General features: G+C 34.0%; 2 protein-coding genes across 2 annotated transcripts in view; one reads left to right on the plus strand and one right to left on the minus strand.

Annotated features, from left to right (window-relative positions):
* LOC140439502 (uncharacterized) overlaps positions 1 to 24,307 on the plus strand; it is a 171,776-nt gene that overhangs the window by 75,044 nt on the left and 72,425 nt on the right. The window lies entirely within an intron of this gene.
* LOC140432838 (uncharacterized) lies at positions 15,395 to 19,209 on the minus strand. Its single transcript, XM_072520974.1, has 2 exons — positions 18,026 to 19,209; positions 15,395 to 15,713 (listed from the first exon to the last, which is right to left on the minus strand). Exons 1-2 carry the CDS (start codon positions 19,207 to 19,209, stop codon positions 15,395 to 15,397), a joined length of 1,503 nt encoding a protein of 500 aa, XP_072377075.1.

Consider the following 24,307-nt stretch of genomic DNA (forward strand, 5'->3'; position numbering starts at 1 on the left):
CTTTCCATGATTATTTTTATAAATTTTTACATTCAGCGGTAAATATATTAGACAATACGAAATGTACGTTATTTATTAAATAAGTATACCTGTACTATAACACTTTCTTTTCTATCGGAATGTGCAATTTAGCGAAATATGAGTTTGACCTTGCCTGCTGTGCTATTCTTTGTACTGAGGTAGGTCAAGATGTAAACGACACACTCTCACAATGATATATATCAAAATAAATGAAATTATTTGCTACGTAATTATTTTAAATTATTTTTCGAAATAAAGTATTTAATTGAAATTAAAAGCAAGCTATATGTATGAACGTTTCTTTTTTCAAATTGTCATACAAAATTACTGTTTAGTAAATTATAGTTGTGAATGACGTTTATTTTTTGTTTTATCAATTCTCTGTATTATTTAAATGGTATACATTCTAAAGTACATTATTATACGATTGATAGAGTGGAGATTGTTGTTCTAAATTGTTAAATTGTAATAAAAAAAAAAACTTGTTAAATTGTAAGATTGTAAAAGTTGGAAGATTTTGTAATTATTCAAAAACTTACGGTTTTTTGTGTTCTTAGACGTTGAGGATCCCTCGCTTCTGGTGGGTTCTGCAATCGGTCCTGTCCTTTGGCTCATCTGCGGCTCTAGTATGGCTCTCGGCTTTGGTACTGCTCTCGGCTCTAATATGGCTCTCGGCTTTGGTACTGCTCTCGGCTCTAGTATGGCTCTCGGCTTTGGTACTGCTCTCGGCTCTAGTATGGCTCTCGGCTTTGGTACTGCTCTCGGCTCTAGTATGGCTCTCGGCTTTGGTACTGCTCTCGGCTCTAGTACTGCTCTCGTTCTCCCGGGTCTAGTGGTCTCTCTCTGCTACTGAGGGTGTTGCTGGCGTGGACTGTATAGGCTCTCTCAAACTTCCTTGAAGTATTCTGTTTCTCGATAGGACCATGAACAAATCCCCTTCGTTGGCTCAGTGAAGATGTTCGTTCAGTTGTAATGGAAACACCAAATAATAGTAGCAGAGTTTATTGTTGAGACGTACACTATGGGTGTTGACCCGGGATTACTTTGAGTAGAGACTGATGAAGTTGATCGTTGAAGACTATCAAGTTCGTTGAGTGAATATTGATTGAATGCTCTCTAGGCAAGAGATATTAGTTTTATATAAACTTTAATTGGGTCAATATTTTCGCGGACCTCGCGTGACATAATGTGTATTTAATTTATGTAAATTGTTTAATTTTGTCAGCACTTTTGACTGATGTCCAAATTATATTATTGATAATTGACCAAATGTGTATGTAACCTAATTAACTACGTGTGTGTATTTAATAACAAATAGATTCATTCGGTCTACTGGGTGATAAAATTATACTGTCCAATTTCGGATATGAATTCTAAAGATTTGATATTGGACAGATATTAAAATTATAACTAATTTTTTTTACCGCCACCAGTTCAAGCTTGGACACAACACTGTATGATAAGATGACATCTGGTCAAAATAGTTTACGCCTTCTTTGCAAAGTTGTAATCAATTATACATTTCGGTTTCACAATATCCACTTTTGCCTATTCTGCTTTCCTGTTGGAATCAGTTGTTTGGTATGGGCTGGGACACTTGAAATCATTAACACAGGTCTCTTATCCATCCACTTATTAATTCTTAGTACAAATTCTTTTTCTTTTTTCAATGACCTCATTGGCTTCATCTTCTTGGACTGGGTAAAAATAAGTGGTATTCCTTTTCTGTTTCCTCTTAGAGTTTTACAGTATATTATATTTTCTGCTAAAAATCTTTTAACGAGGGGTATACCTGAATAAAAGTTATCAGCAAATAATATTTTGCCTGTTTTATCTGTGATACACTGAAGTAATTTTAGAACAACTGCTTAAAAGTTAACTGGTTGTTGTTCATATTTTTCTGTGTAAATACTTACATTAAAAGTATAGCCTTCAGGAGAACAAAGTTTGTATAATTTCACTCCATATTTATGAGTCTTCTTGGGGAAGTACTGACGAAAATGGAGTCTCCCTCTGAAAGGTACCATAGATTCATCTATAACGAAAATGTTGCCAAGCTCCATTATTCTTTGACAATTTTGAATCAACTTCGTCACTAAATTATATAAGTGGTATGGATATATAGTTTTAATAAAAGCAAAAAGCGGTCTCGAGTTAAAACTTTTGCGATAAATTTATTATAAAATATATCATCTTTAGACCAATATAAATTTAAATGTGGTACCTGAGTGATACCCATTGCGAATATTACCCCTAGGAAAGCTCTTATTTCAGTTCTGTTGGTGGCTGTTCATAAATTTAACTTGGATTTTCTTGAGTGTTGCATACTTAATTGTTGAACAGCATAAATGTTGGTTTCATTAACAATAATATCCAATATTTCACCAGTTACGAAATAACTAAAAACGTCTATTGGTTGCTGTACCGCATGTGGTTCAATACCAACTAATGTATTCTTTCTTACTACAAAATCTACACCATCTATATCTTCTTCTAAATCAACAATTATCACTATTCTCAGCACTCCGTTCATTATTATCTGATGGAACTTTCTCATATGGTGTAGTAATAATTTCGTCATCACTATCAATAGAAGAATTTAAATCGGAGGATGAAGAAGATTTAGGAAAATTACTTTTATCTAACAATGAATCGTCACTGTCAAAGGGATCTTCAATACTGTCGGCATCAGATGAGGATTAAGTTGCTGTCTGCTCATTCTCCATATAGAGTTCATCAGCCTGTTCGTTATCCATTTCGTGTTCTATTTCTGTTCGTATAAACTGTTGTTCGTTTTTATTATTAAAATTTTCATGAATTTCAATCACCCCTGTATTATGATTTAATTCATTTAAAATAGTATTTGTTTCAGAACTCTCTCCAAAGTTTTTATGATCACTGATTGTTTGCTTAATTGCATCTTCTCTCATCTTTTGTTTCACTATACCAACTATATATATCTTGCCCTTTTCGACATTTTAACAAGTACTGCTCACACTTCTTCAGAAATCTTACTCAAAATATTTAGACTTGTTGATACAGTAAATTTATACTATAAACAGCGAGCAAAAGTACGTGTTAACGAACAGCTGTCAGAAGAAATTGAAATTAGATGTGGAGTGAGACAGAAATGCGTATTGTCGCCAATTCTTTTTAATGCCTACTCCGAAGAGGTCCCGAAAAAAACTCTTGAGGGTGAAACAGCTGGAATAAAGGTAAATGGAGTATCCAATTAACAACATTAGATATGCAGACGACACTGTGATCTTAGCCGAAAACGTTGAAGATCTTCAGAGACTGGTGACCAGAATAGCAGAGTATTGAAAAGAATATGGTCTAACAATGAATGTCAAGAAGACGAAATTTATGAGAATATCGAAAACTCAAAGAAATAACGAGAATCTTCTAATAAACGGGACCAACGTCGAACAAGTGGACAAATATGCATACCTGGAAACAATGATTAACTCCACCAATGATTACAATTAGCAGATCAAAATAAGAATACAAAAGGAGCAAATTTCAACAAAATGAGAAGAGTGCTATATACCAGGGATTTAAAACTGGAACTAAGAGGTAGGTTGGCGCGGTGCTATGTTTTTTCGACTTTATTTTATGGAAGAGAATCTTGGACCTTGAATGCGACAACAACGAAAAAACTGGAATCATTTGAGCTGTGGGTGTACAGAAGAATTCTGAAAATATCATGGACAGAACACGTCACAAACAAAGAGGTTCTGGGAAGGATGAACAAAGAAATGGAAATTTTAAATACAATAAAAACAAGAAAATTAGAATATCTCGGACATATTACACGTGGAGAGAAATACACCTTGCTGCAACTGATTATGCAGGGAAAGATCCAAGGAAAGAGAAGCATAGGGAGGCGTAGAATGGCATGGCTGCGCAACCTGAGAGAGTGGTACGGATGTACATCAAATGAACTTTTCAGAGCAGCCGTCTCAAAAGTCCGAATAGCTATGATGATTGCCGACCTCCGCCGCGGAGATGGCACTTGAAGAAGAAGAACAAGATGATACAGTAAATAATACTAGGATTAGTGATACTATTTTCATATGATAACAACCCGAACATTCCAAAGAAAGCTTCTTCCAAATCAATCGATTTGGAATAGGGGCTTAAAAGAATGACTATCTATTAATTCGACCTGAAACTCTGAAAACATGCTGCGTGAAAAGTGAGGAGATCTTTATTTGAGTATCTTATTTATCTATTTTTCATTTAAATAACCAGTGCTTCCTCTGATGTTAAAAACTCAACATAGGTTCTTAAAATTGTCTAACTTTTTTTTAACGCCTATATTAAAAACTTCTAACTTTAGGCAATAGTCATATAGATATGTTGTCGTTTTTTAAATTCTATTGTCGATTTAATTTTGACAGAAAATGATCTAAAAGTAGAACTAACTTTAAAAATCAACCTGTCTCTGCGTTTTTTGTTTAAATGGCTAAAATATCTATCTATTGGAGATGTTTCAAGGTTTCCAACCCAAACTTTCACACTGTATAAATTAAGCTAACATTTTATACTATTATAAATGAATTAAATTATTATTCGTCTAAAGAAATTATCTTAGCTTATTTTCATGTATTTACTTGAACCTTTTTAGATTGTAGATTAAAATAGATCACTAGATGTACTTACGAAGATGTGTTTTTATAGGTTATTTAAGGATTTTAATCCATAGTCTATTCCTACTTCTATTTATTTCACGTTTGTTAAGATTTTGCCTTATCTTTCGTGGCTATTTTGTTAAAACTTTTTCTTGTCTTCGAAACATTCTAGTTCTTCTAACATCTCTCTTTTATCCTGCACTCATTCATCACATATACTATTAACTGAAAATGATTTGATTTTTTTTTAATTTTTCTTATTTTGTTGTTTTTCACTCTGTGTTTTTCTTAACTATATGATAAAAGATTGACATAAGAGATATTTTTAAAAACTTATAAAAATTGGAAAATGTGTGAGAGAAAGTTCATAGGTGAGATAGTACGATATATAGCATTTCTCATATAAAAATGCTTGCACGTCATTCAAGATTTACGACGTCAGAACCCCACAGCGTTGCCAAAACATCAGAATAGTTGGTAAGTGAGGAATTTTTAAAATGTCAACTATTTGGCAAAGTGTTATATTAACAGTAAATACACTTAGTTTTAAGACTACTGCAACATACTAAAATCTATTAGAAAACATTTTAATACAAAATTTTATATTCTAAATTTTAAACTTACCTCTTTTAGGGCTTTAATAGTAAAAACATCCCGCCATTATTTCTTGTTCAAAATAATCTATCTTATATGAAAGCTTATCAGCTTTCTACAGACTATTTATTTGTTTTGGTATAGCACAATCACAATACACAACAATACAACAATACAACAATACACACAAGTTTTTAAAGTTATTTATCTAAATTTAATATGTATTTATAAATACAATTTATTAATATATATTATGTTATGATCAAATCGTGTAAGAAATCAAGACATAATCAAAATTCTTACTCTAAAAAAGCAGCAACACTTTATACACTTTTGCCACACGCTGAACTGTCAATAAAATTTGAAGTATTCCTGTATCAGTTGCGTACAAACATCTATTTAATTAATATTTTGTGGAACATTAGACTTAAAAACTTATTTCATAAAATTTATATTATTAATAATAACAAATGTTTTTGGTTATTTAATCAATATAATTCTAAAATTTCCAATATAATGATGATTACATTTTTCTGATCATTACACCATATTGACGCCTATGAAAGATAGAGCAGTCCCGTATGGGTTTCGTATTATTTACTGTGTTAGGAAAATTTGAACTCTAAGGTTGACATTCTGGAAATTTTAAATATAAGTTACGTCACTTTATATAAATTGTGACGTGCAAGCATTTTTATATGAAAAATGCTATAATTCCAGTTTTTGAATTTATAACGTATTTTTTATCTACTTTAATACGTAATTTTAAAATGTTTGGTATATTGTATTTCATTATATTCTTTCTCTAATTACTAATTCTACGGTAATTTTTTAGGATTTTAAAAACTCACCTCTTAAAAATATACAATCTACGCCCCGGGCTTCCCCTATATTAATGGCGCACAATTGGACATACACTCTTTATCTGAATTGTCAATCGCCCCTCGATTTACATTGTCAAACAGGAAATTAGTCTTGAAAATGGGGTAGATTTATTTATATTGCACTTGAAAACATGTTTGACTGAAACTCCTGGCAAGTGCACGCTCTACAAAAATGTTTATAATATCTGAATATCCAGCAAAGTGATTTGTTCCGAGAATATATCGAGCAAGACTTATTGAAAAATTGTTTCTGTATAATTATATTGTTTAGTAAAATATTACCTTAAGTTTTTTAGTGTTTAGAACCAAAATTTAATAAAAATGGGCCAGAGAACTGTGGAATTAAAAACAATATTTACGTTATTTGTACTAATATTAACGAAAACAGTGAAGTTAATTCTGTTCTTATCCAGAAAGGGATAACAAGCAAAATAACTTCGTTCATAAGTCAAATGTAGGTACTTCCTTACGAGATAATCATCAGGCCTATCTGATATAACAAAATGTTTTAAGCTGACTCCAACGGTGTCATATGATGCTATTTGCTCAGCTGACTGCCAATTTAACTTCCTAGTCAAATGGTGAATTCATGTATCATATTCAATAAAGTAAGGGAAAACCTGGTCGACTGTAGTGAAAGATGTAAAAAATATAATAACCAGATCGGAATCTGGTTAAGTCTGAGCGATTTAAGAAGTTATGTATGGGTGGAATCAGCATCCATATCATGTGTATTATTCTGAAGCCTGGAAACCCGAACGGGCGATCATAGCTCTCCACGGAGTGTTAGTCGTTACATATGGTAAAGATGGTATATTATTCTAGAAAGTTACTGGTTTTTCTTGGAGGATATATTTATATATGGGACACAAAGTTTCTGGTAAATGTTATAAAAAATATAAGAGCTATGAAAATAATAAATAAAGGAATGTCAGATTGTACTCCATTTTAATTTAAATTGGTATTTCTACTTTCTACTTACATGTACTTTACTAAGCACTCGACAGATCCAAGTCGTGTCGTTGTCTGTCTGTCTATCTGTGCGATAAATCTTAAAGGAAAAGTGTCGTAGTCTTAAAAGTTGTTATATAATTTCTTTAGGAGCTTAATACACGTTATGTCAAATTTGTTAGCTAGAAGCGATCACTGTCACTTTTATCTAGACGACTCTGCCTGTATAGGTAGTATTAAAGGCATAAATTAAGTGGTTGCGAATAAATCAAAATATTACTATTTGATTTTATAATCACTAGATATTAGACTTTCGGCATGGGCGTTCATTACGTTTAAGAATTCTATCCGAACCTTCGGTGCTCTATCGTAAATAACCATATTTTTAAAGTCTGTTTTGTTAGAAGTTGTTTTATCTAGTTTAGTTCTTTATTACTTTTTATTTCTTCTTTCCTTATTTGCTTTATTTCTTTCATCATTTCTCCTTTTTTTTCATTATTTGTTGCATTATTTTAATCATGTAATTCTCCTTGTCATTCTTTCTCTCCATGATACTTTTATAAGGTACTCGATTTGTCATTTTACTCTTTTTAAAATATTCATCCTGGTCTCTTCTTTTGCTTTTCGTTTCTTCATCTGTATGTATTTCACTTTCTGTTCCTTTGTCACTTTTTTTCATTTCCCCATTAATAAAACTTTTAAAGTACGATGTTAATTATTATTTATTACTTTAATTTAATTTAATTCTAATCCAACTTTAGTCTAATTTATTTCAAGGCCGGATCTGTATTTTGGTGATAAAATTATGCGAAAAGAAATTCGGATAAGCCATTTAGCATTCAGGCGGTAAATTTTTAGAGACATGTTACATCTTATTTCTTTGTAGGCAGTAAGTAATTCAGCGACAAGATCTTTCTAATTGTCAGCTTTGACCTTGTGAAGAAATTGGACACTATTTTAAAAACTCTTGATTAAATAATTAAATTCAGTCTGTGAAATTAAATGGTATTTTGAGAAACATTCTGGTTCTTGACATAATGGATCATTACCTATTTCCTCTTCTAATTGTATATCACCAGATGGAACTTTAAAACTTTAAAACTGAGGGAGGCGAACCTTGATATACCATTATACCAAGCAGACAACAAAGAAAATATTCTACGACAAATTCTTAATACAAATAATAAAATAATTTAATATGCCGACAAAACTAATTGTATCGATAAAATATCTAAAAGTAGTAGTGTAACCTCGGAAACCTTTTTTGGATGGTGCTAGAAAGGTCACCAATGGAGACACTGAGGACGGCAGCCAGATGGTTGGTGGAGAGCGAGTCGTGGGTTCGAAACTAGCTTTCGGAACCGGGAATGGGTTCAACGGACGAAATAAGTAAAGATAGGATAAGAGATATTAGAAAAGATACAGAAATAAACAAAAAGATAGATGGGTAAAATTACCAAAGATACAATAAGATAGAAACAGGGCGCCACTCAATTTTTTTTGGGGTTTAAGGAGGAAATTAAGAAACCTTAAAAAAGAAAAGAGATAAAGGAAGATATTTTGGTTCTGAGACCAAATCCAAGGAAAGATACCAACAGTTAATTATTAAATAAATTTGGTCAACACACTATATAAACAAATAATAAACATATTAGGTGGACTCCGTCTATCTACTTACCTACGAAACTTAATCGGCCTGATCTTTCTACTGGTCAAAGGTATAGTAATATTTAAAGGTAAAAAACAAATATTCAGTTATATCAGGAAACTTCTTAGGAGTCGACAAATAAAATACATACATAAAACAAAAACAATATATTCAACAACACAATGATGTCGGTAGCTGAATGTACATACAAGTAATAAAAATACACCATCAATTATGAAATTGTGGTGTACACATAAAAATAAGTAGTAATATGAATAATAAGTACCTTTACAAATACAACGATATAATAATGCACAGGTTCAATTACCAGCGAAGAGAGCCTGATAGTGAGTAAGAAAAAAATTCAACCAAAGTTGATTAAAGAAGCTCTCTTTGCTGTTGAATGGGCATATCGCGAGACACTGGTTAAAAATGTATAACAATTATAGCAAACAACAAAAATTAATCAAATCTAAATTTACAAGAATACAAAAAGATTACCGAAATAAAAATTTAACCAAACCGCACTTGCTTAAGTTGATTATCTATCTCGCACTGTTATTTAATGATTGAGAACTAAATGTTCGTAATTATTATTTATTGAAATTTCTTAGTAGCTGATGGAAAGTTCGTAAGAAAATATTGAATGTTCTTTAAATTAAATGCAAAAATCAGTAGTTACTCTCAACTACAGGTGAAGACATGGATGAACTTAGATTCGCCCAAATGATTGAAAAAAATATGATACCATACCATATTATTCGCCCAGATAAGTGGATATGGTAACTTACAGTAATTCCTGATGACTGCTGCACTGATTCACTGAAGTTAATTTACTTTACTATAATACTTTACTTGTATCCAGCACTGAAGTTAATTAAAATTAAAGGTACTCTATACCAATATTTAATCTAATATATGATATTAGATCAAAAAACTAAAATATACAAGTGTATACACACTTAGAAAGAAAATGCACAGAGAAGGTAAGACAGAGACGATAATATGAGAGAAGCGCCTTACGAGAAGTAAGTCTTTTCTCAACGAGTGCCCACTCAGAAGTGGTCTCCCTTCTGCAAAAATTTACCAAACTACCAAAGAAAGGTAGGATATCTCTTCCTCAAAAACGACAGATCAGTCTGTAGTATTTCTAAGAAGGTAAAAATTCTGAAAGTTTCGAGTTAAACAACGGTACCAGCAATTGGACGTGAGAAAATTAAAATCCTTTGGATTACGTTATTATAGAAAGAAAACATTACAACGTGCCTCCGAAGATATTTACCGAATTTATCTTAAAGGAACCCGGCCTTAAAGCCGGAAGGAATTACCTAAACCGTCGTTTTTAATAAGTCGGTTATTCCGTATTTTGAGGTAGTCGATAGTTTTAATAAAAATTTTGCCTCTGTTAAACCGACCATGAGCGTATCAGCACGGGGGTAAAATAATTAACAATAATTTAATATTTTAATTACAAAAAAAATGTTACAGTAGTAGTAGTAAAATCCGTATACAAAACGAATTAATGGAGACAAAAGATACGAAACTACGTCAGGGAGATGCCCTATCATGCATTTTGTGAAAAATATTAAAAGAGGCCACAATAAACACTCGAGGAACAATAATTAATAAAAGTGTGCAAATGCCAACGTTATTAGATGACGTCGACATAATCAAAAGATCAAGAAGAGAAATAATAGGGATATTCAATCAAATAGAACGAGGTGCCCAAAGTAGTGGCCTTAAAATCAATCAGATCAAAACCGAATATATTATGCATAGAACTAAAAACCCAGAAAAACAGTAGCTATGAAAACTTTACATAATTCGACTCCCTAATAACGTCTAATAACAAAGTTGCAGATGAAGTGAAAAGGCGAATATTCATTGCTAGTAAAATTAGACAACTAAGGTCAGATATATATATATATATATATATATATATATATATATATATATATATATATATATATATATATATATAATACCGCTATATATGACAGCACTACAGAGGCCTTGTAGTCCCCTGATTTTCTAAAAACTTGGTTAGTTATCTCTACTTTTTTCGGTCCCTTGACAAGTCTTGCTTTACTGCTTCCAACCACTTGTTCTTTAGACGTCCTCTTCTTTTTTTCCCATTTCTTCCTCCATCAGTATTGTTTTAACATTTCGATTCCCTGGCATTCGTATAATGTGACCAAGCCATCTAGCTCTTTTGGCTCGTATTTTGGCCGTAATTGCTGGTTTTCCATACATCCTTATTATTTCTTTATTCGTTCGTCTTCTCCAAATATTCTCTGCCGTCTTTATTCCTCCGAAGATTTTTCTGAGCACCTTTCTTTCCCAGATCTCTACTTTCTTTTTTTCCTGCTGGTTCATAATCCACGTTTCACTGGCGTACATCACTTTGGGTCTGATTATAGTCTCGTATACTCGCAGTTTAGCTATTCTTGACACATTTTTTACTTTCAGTTATAAATTTAGTGACCCTATCGCTGTGCTTTCCTTCATTAATCTTTTGTCTCTCTCTTTTTCTTCTTTTCCCGTGTTCGTTATGGTTACTCCTAAGAATTCAAATTATGACACTTTTCAAAACTATGGACAGTCTCTGCTCCTTTCATTTTGATATATTTGTTATTATTTTTATGTCTCCTCTCATTTCCATATATTGCGTTTTTGTTTGGTTTATTATTAATCCGTATCTTTTCGCTTCTTCTTAAAATTTCTGGAAAACTTTTTCTAAATGTTTTTTTGTTCTCGCTAGTATCAACACATTATCCGCGTACGCTATACACTGTTACCTGCTATTAAAAGTCCTGTTTGTGCTTATATTTGATCTTCTTACGATTTGTTCTAATACTAGGTTAGATAAATTTGTTGATAGTGGATCCCCTTATTTTAAACCTTTATTTACTGTTAACTGTCTTGAACAGTTTCCTTTCATTATTACCCTATTCATCGTATTCCTAAGCGTCATTCTTAGTAGCCTTATAAGCTTTTCTGGTATTTCTAATGTTCTCATGGCCTCATATAGCATAGTTCGATTTAGGGAGTCATATGCTTGTTTAAAATCGATAAATAGCATATGTAATCCTAAGTTTTGGTAATAGCTATTATTTTGTATTAATTTTAACATACTTATTTGATCAGTAGTTGTTCCTCCTAATCTAAAACCTAAAACCTCCCTAGTATTCTCCAATCACTTTGGTATCATATTTTATTAATCTGTTCCTAATAATTTTTGCAAGTATTAAATAGACTACTTCTAATAGTGCTATACCTCTATAGTTTTCGCACTCTATTTTGTCTCCTTTTTTATAGATAGGACAAATAAGAACACTATTTCATTGTTTCCGCATTTCTTCCTTTTGCCTAATTATTAGTATCAAGTGAAATATCCTTTCCTTCAATCTTTCGCCACCTTCCTTAAAAATCTTAACTGGGATATCACTTTCTCCTGCACTTTTGTTATTTTTTAGGTCTCATATTATTTCTTTGACTTCATTCAGAGTTGGTTCCCCGCACGTCCCTTCTTCATTTTCTTGCCAATTCTCATTTTCCCCAAATTCCTCTTGTTGGTCTATATTTGATATATCTTCGAAATATTCCGCCCACATGTTTAATTTTTCTGTTGTTTCACCTAGAAGTAAGCCTTCTTTGTTTCTGCAAGACTGTGGATTATTCTTTGTAGTTTCTCTGGATTTCTTAACTTCTTGGTAGAAATTCTTTACCTCTTTGTAGGATTCTTCTATCTTTTTCAATTGCTTTTCTAGCTGTTTCTTTTCATTTTTCTGCAAATTCTTTTCACTTCTCTTCTTCTTGCCACATAGTTTTCGATCGCATTTTTGGCATTTTCTTTATCTCTTTGTAGTTTTGTCATGTTTCTTCTTGCCAAAATATTCCTACATTCTTCAATGAATTAGTCTTGTCGTCTTTTTATATGCTCTCTTCCTGTACACTTTTCCGCTGCTTCCGACATAACTTTTTTTATGTATTTCTTCCTCTAGTCTGTTTACAACCTGTTTCTCTTGAAGGCGCTCTAATTGGCAATTTATTGTAATTGTAATTGGTAGTTCTTGTTTTGCTATTATTAGTGTATGGTCACTGTTAGTATCTGACCCTCTATAATTCCTGCAATCGATTATTGCCATATCATGTTTGCTTTCAATTAGACCATGATCTATCTGATTTTTATTTTTCAATCGGGAGAAGTCCATGTTACCTTATGAATGTCTTTGTGTTCAAACTTTGTGATAGATATCTTCATTTTGTTCTCTGTGGCAAAGCTCTATTACCTAACTGTTCTCCATTTTAATTTGATTCCTTATATAAAACTTCGTTCCCCTGTTATTCTTCTTATTCTTTATGTGGCGCATGTATATTAACGATACTTATCTTACTAAGGTCAGATAACGTCGCAAAAAATAAAATGTAAAATATACAAAACCTAAACAAGACTCATGTATGGCTCAGAAACCTGAAAACTCTATAAAAGTGGGAAAATTTATTAGCCATCTTTGAAAGAAAAATCTTTTAAAAAACACTTTTAAAAATCTTTCAAAAAAACACTTTTAAAAATCTTTCAAAAAAACACTAATACGAAGGCACAATAGAAAATAGAATTAAGCAAATAAAAAATCCAACAAAATATACACAAAAAAGAACAAGAGTAAGAGCGAAGCTGATATTCATAGAGGAAATAGAAACTGGTATAACAACCTTAAAAATAAAAATTTCAGAAAAAATAATGAATTAAATCAGAATGGATAAAAATCCTGGGATAGACCAAAACCCAAAAAGGGTTGTCGAGCCAGTGATGATAATGTCTAATCTTAAAATTAACCCACTGTTTGTTATATTCTATCTATATCTATTATATCTTTATCAATTAGGGAACTTACAGTATTTATTGTGTCATTATCTCTAGATGTATCATTATAAAGGGCGAACAGTGCATCATAAACTTTTTCCAATTCATACCTTTATGGAGAGTCTTTACGGCATCAATTCGACTCTCCCACTGGGTATCAAAGAGCGGTTTTAGCGTTAGCCTAGGCACTGCTTTTAAAATAATATTCTATCGATATGTTGATGCCGAAAAAAAAAATGTAGTTCCTGAATAATACTGAAAAAGTTGGTAATTTCAAGCAAGTTTTCAAGGGACAAAAAAGACTCTGGGATTGATATCTAAGATTTTTTTGTAAGCCATTGTGTTTACCTTTCATATTAGCACCATTCTCAAAACACTGGCCTCGCATATCGGCAATATTGATATCAGATTCCTTTAAAAAATTTAATATGAAATCAGTTGAACCTTGACCAGTGGTGTTGCTAACTTCGCAGAATCCTAAAAAATGTTCTAGAGCTCTATAGTTTTATAAAACTCATCAACAGAAACAAACCCAACAACAATTGTGATTTGTTCGTGATGACTAATGTCAGGTGTGCAATCAAGGATAATTTAAAAATATTTGCACATTTTTAAGGATTCAATTTTATCGCCCAAATAATGTGCCATTTTTATACTATCTTTTTGAATCCTGCCGATAAGGTCAGTTATTACACTATCAAATTTTGCAATTGTCTCAATTAATTGCATAAAATTAGCATTACCTTTTTCGAATAGTTTTTGACCGTTGCCCCTAAAAGCTAAATTTTGTCCAGCCAAAAATTGAATCACAAAAATAATTCTTTTTAAAACAGATGTTCATCTTTTTGTATATTTGATTATTATTTAGGGTATGGTTACATCACAGGTTCATATATATACATATATATAAATTATATAAATTACAAACAACAGTAAATACAAAAATATTATTCTACAAACAAACATCTAGATTATAAATATATTCGATTGACTCTTTTGTAGCAGCCAGGAAATCCGAAGGGTTGCCGTTATAGGATCTAATCGGGCATTCCTCTACCATGTGTTTTACTGTTTGCCTTTCGGCGCCGCAGTCGCAATTTGGTGATTGTATTTTTCCCCATCTAAAAAGTGAGTAGGAACATCTGCCATAGTTCGTCCTTATTCTATTGAGTGTGGTCCAAATTCGTCTCGGTTGGTTGAAGCCCTCAGGTTTGCTTGTAATACATGGCATGTTCCAGTTAGCTGGTGCAGCGTTATTCTCCCATTGTTCTCTCCACCGTTCAGTTACATTAAAGTTTTGATCTACTAGCCTTTTTGCTGTTTTTAGAGGCGGGTGTCTTGAACAGAGCCTATTTATGTCTCTGGCGGAAGTTCATGGGAGCGGAGCTCAGGAGCTATATGACTCAAAGCTGGTAACCAGTAAGTGGCCTTGATTGTGCCCGATATAGTTCGCATGGCTTGGTTGAGTTGGACATTAACACGGTGAGTATGTGGACTGTTTATCCATACTGGTGCACAGGATTCCGCTACGGGGTATACCAGTACTAATGATGTCGATCTAAGTGTGGGTGCTGAGGAGCCCCATGTAGTGCCGCAGAGCTTTTGCAGGATTTTGTTACGAGTTCGGAGTTTTGCAGCAGTCTTAGTAAGATGCTCTTTAAAGTTTAGCGTTCTGTCAAGTGTAACACCTAAGTATTTTGGGTGTTTATTATAGTTAAGGAGTCTATCCTCAAAATGGATTTGAGGTTGATAGTTGGCCATCTTGTTGTTCAAATGGAAGCAGGACACTTCTGTCTTAGTTGGATTGGGTTGCAACCTCCATTTGCGTATTATTGCGGAAATAATCCCCTAGGGCATTTAAATCGTTTGTTAGAATGCGTTCAGTGACCTCGAATTCTTTATGACTTGCGGCAAGCATCCAGTCGTCTGCGTATCCAAACTTTTTTGATGTGGGTTCTGGCATGTCTGCTATGTAGAGGCTGAAAAGCATGGGAGCCAGCACGAATCCTTGTGGAAGTCCATTATTCAGTTTTCTTTGGGTACTAGTCTTGTCTCCCAATATAACTTTAAAACATCTGTTGGATAGCATGGCGTTAATAAACTCAGTGGTCTTTCTGCATGGGATTATTCGCATTAATTTATATATTGCCCCTTGTCGCCACACAGTGTCATAAGCAGCAGATAGATCGATGAAGACAAACGAAAAGAGGCTCAAATTACATCTATTGCAGGAAGAATCAATAAAAGATTTATACAAAAGAAGACTAGACCAAAAACTAGAAGAATTCAGATATGACACGTTAGATGAAATGCATGAACACATAAAAACCTGCCTGATTTCAGCGGCCTTAGAAGCTCTTGGAGAAGACGACCAAAGGAACACCCATCAGAATATAAAATTAAGGGAAGACACATTGAAATGCATAAAAGAAAAGAAAAAACTACACATAAAATACCTAAACACCAAAAAACAGGAAGACTTAGACCTATATAGAGCGAAAAACAGAGAGGTAAAGAAAAGAGTAACAAATGAAAAGAACGAACGATGGGAACAAGCATGCACAGAGATAGAACGACATATCGGAGGAACGAGAAATTCAGAATCATGGCTAATATTAAAAGCACTTCAACGAAATAAGACAGAGAAAACCCAGATCGGCAAAATTAGTGAAAACGAGTGGCAAGAATACTACGTAGAACTACTTACAGAAAACCGTCCCCAATTTCAGGAAGAGAATATAGAACATGCAGGAAATGGGGCATACGACCAGATAGAAATAAGCCTGGCAGAAGTTAAGAGAGCAATCAAGACATTGAAGAACAAAAAAGCCAAAGGACCCGGAGGAATACCAAACGAACTAATTAAAAACGGAACGGAAAAGTTATTCCGCATGCTACATAGAATGTTCGAAAGAGGACTAAATGGAGAAGAAATACCTGCGGAATGGACACAAGCATACATCACATCCATACATAAGAAAGGAAACAGGAAAAAATGTGAAAACTATAGAGGAATTAGTATAATATCGTCGGTAGGTAGACTTTACGGGAAAATTATTAAAGAAAAACTAGAAACTGAAATAATAGGAAAAATTGGAGAAGACCAAGCAGGGTTCACAGTAGGAAAATCATGCCTAGATCATACGTACACATTAGAACAACTGATAGAGAAGAAAATGGCAAAAGGTAGACCGGTCCATCTGGCCTTTGTTGATCTAAAGAAAGCATATGACTCAATACCTAGAGTCAAATTATGGGAAGCAATGAATGATCTCGGAATCCGACAAACACTAATAAAAGCAGTTAAAGCACTATACAAAGAAAACAAAGTAGCTATTAAATGTGGAAATAAAGCCTACAATCCATTTAAGACGACAAAATTACTTCTACAAGGCTGTGCTACGTCCCCTACTCTGTTTAAAATATTCTTAGAAAAGACACTCAAACCATGGAGGAGAAAGTGCGAAGAAATGGGCATACCAGTAAGAGACGAATACCTATACACCTTAAGTTTTTAAGATGAAGAAGATCTCAGCTTTATGCTCAGAAAACTAGAAGAAGAATATAAAAACAACGGAATGGAAATAAACTTAGAGAAAACCGAATACCTAACAACAGAAAACAAGGATATGAGAAACCTAGAGATAGACGAGGGAAGACAAATAAATGGAACAGATAAATTCAAGTATTTAGGAACCATAATATCGAACCAGGGAACAACAGAAGAAGATATAAACAACAGACTGAGACAAACAAGAAACTGTATAAGACAACTAAACTCAGTGTTGTGGGATAAGAACATTACGATAAAGACAAAAAAGAGAATATATAATACCCTGACAAGAAGTATCCTGACATATGGGTCCGAAAACTGGACAATAAACAAGAGAAATAGAGGTAGAATAAGAGCAGTAGAAATGGAGTTTCTGAGGAGAAGCTGTAGACTTACAAAAAGAGACAGAATTGAAAACGCAGAGATTAAGCGGAAAATGGAAGTGCAATAAGACATAATCGACTATATAGAGGAGAAGAGACTATCCTGGTACGGCCACGTCAGAAGAGCGGACAGAGGACGCTGGATAAACAAAATCACAGAATGGAGCCCGATTGGAAGAAGAAAGAGAGGAAGACCCCGAAGGTCATTCAGAGATGAAATCGACGAGGCTATGGAGAAAAGAACCCTGCGAGATGGAGACTGGAATGACAGGGAAAATTGGAGAAAACGGTTGAGTGAAGGAGGACAGTGAAAACTGTGGAAATCCTTAGTAATAGTAGTAGTACAGCGGTTGTTTTTAATTGCTTTTGAAAGTTTGATTCCACATAATTGGTCAGGGCGAGTACCTGGTCTGGGCAGCTGCGGTTTGGCCGAAATCCTGCCTGTTCCACTGGTAAGTGTTGGAATATGGTTTTGCTGATTCTATTATACAACAGTCTTTCGAACAATTTGTACACCATACTTAAGAGTGCGATGGGGCGGTAGTTTTTCGGTGAATTATTACTTTTCCCTGGTTTTAAAATGGCGACGATTTTTGCATTTTTGAGTTGGTGGGGGACGTTTCCCGTTTGAAGGATGTCAGAAAAGAATTCTGCGAGCCATTGCCTAGTGAATCTGCCGCTATGTTTGAGGAACTCAGCGTGAATGGCGTCGAAACCCGGCGCTTTTCCTGTTTTCATTTCATTTAGGGCTTGCGATATTTCTTCATGCGTAAATGGGTTGGAATATTCTGTTGAGTGTGCAAGACTAGATTTTATGGTTTTGAGGTCTTTTTTAACTTTAATTGTATGTAAACGATTTTGAGGTGCCCTAGAGGTTGACACTATGTGCGTAGCTATTTGGTCTGGAGTTACTAGGTTGGTTTGGCGAACGGGTGGGTTGCTACTTCCGAGTTTCCGCAGTAGGGACCAAGCTTGTCGACTTGACTTCTGAAAGTCTAGGTTTTGTACTGTCTGGGTCCATTTTTCACGCCTGGCAGCATCAATGCTGTGGAGTAGTTCGTCTGCAATCTCCTGCTTTCCATCTTCGCAATATTCTTCATACAGTTTTTCGCTCTGTTCTGTCCAACCAGGGATATATTCTTTGCGGTATCCTCTAGGGATTGTCGCTTTTGCTGAGGTGATTATTGCTCCTGTTAGTCTCCCGTAGTTCTGGCTCTTTGGTGAAATCCATCCTAGGCATTTGTCAAGGTTACTGGTGAAAGCAGACCAGTTAGCTTTCTTGAAGTTCCATCTGAGGCGTGGGAACGATCTTATAATCGGAATGCTGATACCGATCTTGATTAGGACGGGGCGATGTTGACTATGTAGAAAGTCAGGCATAACCTTTCGTGATGCTGCTAGCGGTTGGCCTTTGTTGTCAATGGTAACAAAACAGAGATCAGGGTTATATTCTCTCCTCCAGGCCGCAGATCTGAAAGTGCCTCTATCTTTGGCGACGAATAGAAGGTAGGCACCATGTTTCTCTGCCCATTCCACAAGGGACGTGCCATTTCTGTCAGTGTCTGAGTATTTCCACATCTCATGGTGGCTGTTGAAATCCCCTACGTATATGGCTGGGTGTTCATAGGGATTAAGAACTTGGACAGGCCAGGTAATAGCAGGAGGTTTGTACATGTTAGCTATTATGACATTGCCTATTTTCACAGTTACCTCGTGGATGTTGTTCTTGGTAGAAGTGACGATTAATGCTGCATTTTCTATGTTTGAACGGACATATGTTGCCAGTCCGTAAGCTCTATCGTAGGTAGCGCCCAAAAGATCATAGCCGGGGATTTTTCCTCTTGAGCTTAGTTGACCTTCGTTTTCTGTGTGAGTTTACTGAAGTGCTACTAGGTCAACTTCGTTGTCTTTTAAAAGTCTGTGCAGGATTTGACATTTTGCCCTGCTTATGCCTTCTATGTTAAAATGGCAAACTCGTATGCTTGGTCCGAGTTCTTTGGTCAAATGGTCCTGATAAGGTCCGTTTACAAGTGTCATTTCTGGAAAGATTTTCTGTGATATTTGAATTGCCAGGAGATTCAAGATTATCTGGCGCCTTTTGTGCTAGTTCATTTAGCGTTATCCAGGGTGCACGTGTAGTGTTCTACTACGGACGCGAACTAGCTTTACACCCCTTTATATTTGAAATAAATTCTGATTCATATAATCTACAGTTAAACCTTTTTCAATTGAGTTTTTTAATTCAACCCATTTCTTAACACTTTCGAAATGCCCCTTACTAGTTTCGTGTCTTTCTAAAGCCCGAGACAAGTGTTGCCAGTCCCTAAAACCATTATTAGCGCTAAAACTATTACGAGTAGAAAAAACTTCAAATAATTTGCAGGAAAAGCAGTATACTGAATCTTTATATTTTTAGTAAATAAGCCAGTTTTTAAGTACTTTTTCATTATTCGTCAACTTTTTTACGAAGTAAGTAGAGCTAAAAGATCTGTTTAAATTATTTACAGGATAAATAATATTTTTTAATTGTACTGGACCTATGACTAAAATTATTAGTCTAACAGTACCTATCTGTTGTAGCGGTTATATTTGCCTACCACATTGGGTATCACTTATAGGGGGTTGAAAACTGGGGACAGAAATTACTGAGCTGGAGATAGAGTAAGCAAACAAACAAAGAATCTTCCTGCTGGATGGAAAGAAAGGCTTTTCTTTCCTAAAAGAATATTAAAAGGGTTATAATATTTTTAAAGGAAATAATATTACACTTGGTTTAGGGAGAAACATCACATATTTATTATTACTTCACCATAAACAGTTATTACAAATAAAATTAACAAAATGCAAAAACAACTTACAATGGTGCAATGGTTTAACAACAAACTCTAGACGTTGGGGACACTATAGGAATTTAAATAATGGTTGGGCGACATTTTGTAGCGGTTCCAACAACTAGTTGTAACTATTTAAATAATTATTAGAAATGAAAAATATTAGTTTACGTAGTGTTTACTCTTTTGAAACAAAACTAATCAAAATTTATGGTTATATAAGAACAACTTTTTGTTAATAATTTTTTGAAATATTAACTAAATTGTAAAATTATTTGCATTCAAAAATATGACAATTAGCCAATCCATAAAATTTATAATTTTATTTATTACCTACAATTTTTCAACTTGCCATGAAGCAATTTTTTAATTTAATGAATAATGTCTATTTCTACTTAGTAAAATTTTGAGAAAAAGTACCTTACTTAGTAACGTACTTACTAAATACTGTTTTCTTTAAGAAAGTTCTTGAACTAAAGCACTGCAAACAAACACAAATGCGTCTCACTCAAGCTGCAAAATGGTCTAAAATGACCAGGGAAAACAAATAGACAATTCTTTGGAAGTTGGGCACTGGATTAGAGCCTCGGATTATCTTGGATGACAAGAAACTGTGATCTTCAAAGCTCGGCTTTTCAAGTTCTTGCTTGAAACCATGTGGACCTCTTAAATTATTGTAACGCTATTTTTCAAATCTCTCAAATAGGACACAATACAACACATCGGTGATTAACTCAACAAAAAACTGCCAGATCGCATTTTTGAATTAAATTCACCTTTCCACAAATAAAATTTGCCGGCTTTTTTAGATTACACACGCCGCATTTTTTCCTTTCAAGATTTCAATCCCAACATCCACTTAAACTTCACATTTAACTGCTACAATACACTATATTTCCATGACAAAAACGAAAAACAAAAAACCATTACGAATTTAAAAAAAATGGTGACTCGAAACAATGAAGTGACCACTTCGGTAGTCTATTGCAGAGTGATGTTATTCTTAAAAATCGTTCGCGTCCCCGCATAACTTTCTCACCAATCTAAGTGGATGTTTATTTGACGCGCAATATTAAGCGGAAACGATCAAAGAAATACCAAAGAAATACGCATCTTATTTAATATATACAGACCAGAAATGTTTATATTATCAATCCCAATGACACAAAGGGATTGAGAAAATATTTCGGTGTTTTAATACAAACAGGGTGATTTGAAATGCTACACTCTGGCCAATATGCTGGATTTTTACATTGCTCTACACTTCAATCAATATCTGCGGTTTCGGTTTGCGTAGTATTTAATGAGGGAGTATCCTGGTCCAGTGTAATGTTTTCGGCGGTCGATTTATTTTGGTCCTCTGCATCTTTTTCACTTAATTTAAAAGGTTGAACATCTAATGCTTGGATTGTTGAAGGTTGAGGTTGCGTACTCGTCGTGGATACAAATAAACTTTTTTAGTAAGCCAGATAATCGTTTGTGGTCTTCCTCTTTTTCTATCCTTCTGTTTCGATATTGTGAACCAGAAAGTCTATTTCTAACATCAGCCATCTAAATCAGTAAATAACAGTTTATAATGTGAACAAGAATAAAGACCGGAAATTTTATATGCTAAAAAAAAATTAAATCAGTAAAAGGTGCAAAATACTACTTTAACTTTATATAATTTGTGTAGGTAATAAAAAGCTATTTGGATAAACTTATCATTCACAATACACTGATAACAGTAATAATATAATGTATAACAGAAATAAATTTTTAAAAAATCACACTAATAGGTAACTTGTCATTAAATTCGCAACTATCTTTCGGTAAAACTTACTCGCATGAAAGAAAACATAGAAAACACGTATAGATTTCGGCCCGAAATATTAATTCACTGATAGTTTCTCTACCGCCGCCACCGTTGCATGTAATAGCATCGGTCAGCGCCAGCTACGCACAATTTTGGTATTATTGTTTTGATTATACTAATGTATATTATACATCACATGGAAAGACCGCGTTTGGCGTTTTGATTTTATTTTTTGATATTTATATTTTTATATTTTTGAGTAAATTTTGCCACCCCAAGCGAGCGCCGCCCGGGTGCCACGCACCCCTTGCACCCCGGCACGGCTTGGCCCTGATCAGATTGCTGTTTTAAGTATATTATTAGTGTTTATTAAATAAGAAAAACCACAAAGTAGCTATTATTATTTAAATAATCTTTGAATGAGACATCTTATTATATTCTTCTTATTCTTCTTATTATATCAATTATATCCAGTTTCTTAGAAACGTGAAATATATTAAAGTTTAAACCGAAGTGCAAAATAATCATTTTCAAGCAGTTCAATCAAGTTATCTATTACTACAAATCTAGCACAATCTAGTACAATTTAAAATTAATCGGGATTTAGTAATAGGCCTATTAGAATCATATACTAAATATTTCATTGAATCACAGTACCGTAAAACGGGGTCAATAGAAACAGTTTTGAGGTTTTCAGGCTTTGTAGTTAGGTTGGTATTTATCTAATCGGCCACGAAAAATATGCAAAATGTGTGTGACGGCTTATAGGTTTAAAGGCCTACTGAGCACATTTGAAAAAGTTTCCCAATTAAAAAAATAAAAAAAGCAATGTTTTTCTATATATATTAGTAATATGTGCAATTAATTTTTTTAGTAAAAAATATAATAAACATACATAGTTGGAATTTATATTGTTTATTAACCCTTAAATGCCCAATCGGGGTCACTATGGGACCCCAGACATACATTTTTGGCTATAATATCTTTATTTGAAACATTTGGCAACCGCGCAATCAGGTATTTGTGTGGACGTGTCTCCTACGTTTTCTGTTAGTATACCACGAACATTCGTGAGGTGCAGTGGTCTGTAAGAGAGATTTAGATAAGTGGAGTCTCGCTGTGACCCCGATTGGGCATTTAGAGGCACCAGAATATTTTTATTATTTTTAACATTTTTCGTCAGTTTACATTGAAAAATGGACCGTAAGAGAATGAAAATGACAATAAGCGACCAAGAACATGAAAAAATTATCCGAAATATAGAAGAAGGGATATCAGACTCCGATTTCGACTATGAGATTACCGACGAATCAGATAGCGAAGAGCAAGATGTTTTTGAGGAAAATGTTTTGGAAACTGAGGACAATTTAGAAGTCAACAGTGACGAGGAATCAGATGCAGAACCTACCGAAGTGGACGATAATATTAGTGAGGTTAGTGGTCCAACATATACATCCAAATCTGGAATGCAGTGGAATAGCCTACCTTTCGTGAGATCCAAGAGGCAACAAAAAAATATTATAAATGTACATCCAGGCTTAACAAACTATAGTAAAAATTCCAACACGTTTTTAGACTATTTCAATTTATTTTTGACCGAAGAGATGAAGAATGTCATATGCCTTCATACTAATGAAGAAGCTGTTAGGCGTTATCAAGAGTGGAACGAAAAACATCCGAATAACAAAAAAGAGTGGACGGTACTTACCAACAATGAACTGGATAGCTTTTTAGGAGCACTTATCAAAGCTGGTGCTTTAAGGTGTGGGAAAGAATCGACACGAGAGATATGGTCTACAGACACCTCAATACGCCGGTCATTTTTTACAGCCGCATTCGCTAGGAAGCGATTTGAAGAATTATCGAGTTTCTTGAGGTTTGATGACAAAGTGACCAGGGTGGAGCGGAAGGAACAGGATAAGTTAGCGGCGATACGAGTAATTTGGGACATGTTCGTCTCTAACTGTGACAAAGCCTTTGAACCATACGAACATATAACCGTTGACGAACAGTTAGTGAGTTTTAGAGGAAAGTGTCCTTTTAGACAATATATAAAATCAAAACCTTGCCGCTATGGGATAAAAATTTGGGCTGCCGCGGATGTTAAAACATGTTATTTATCAAAACTTCAGGTGTACCTTGGAAA

The sequence above is a fragment of the Diabrotica undecimpunctata genome, chromosome 1, assembly GCF_040954645.1.
Source record: "Diabrotica undecimpunctata isolate CICGRU chromosome 1, icDiaUnde3, whole genome shotgun sequence".
NCBI lineage: Eukaryota > Metazoa > Arthropoda > Insecta > Coleoptera > Chrysomelidae > Diabrotica > Diabrotica undecimpunctata.

Bases quoted from the DNA above. Each gene is read 5' to 3' on its own strand.
- LOC140432838 (XM_072520974.1), bottom strand. From the start codon at position 19,209: ATGTACAAACCTCCTGCTATTACCTGGCCTGTCCAAGTTCTTAATCCC. The intron at 15,714-18,025 runs GTATAATAGAAT...AATCCCATGCAG, and splicing joins AAATTGTTCGAAAGACTGTT to AAAGACCACTGAGTTTATTA.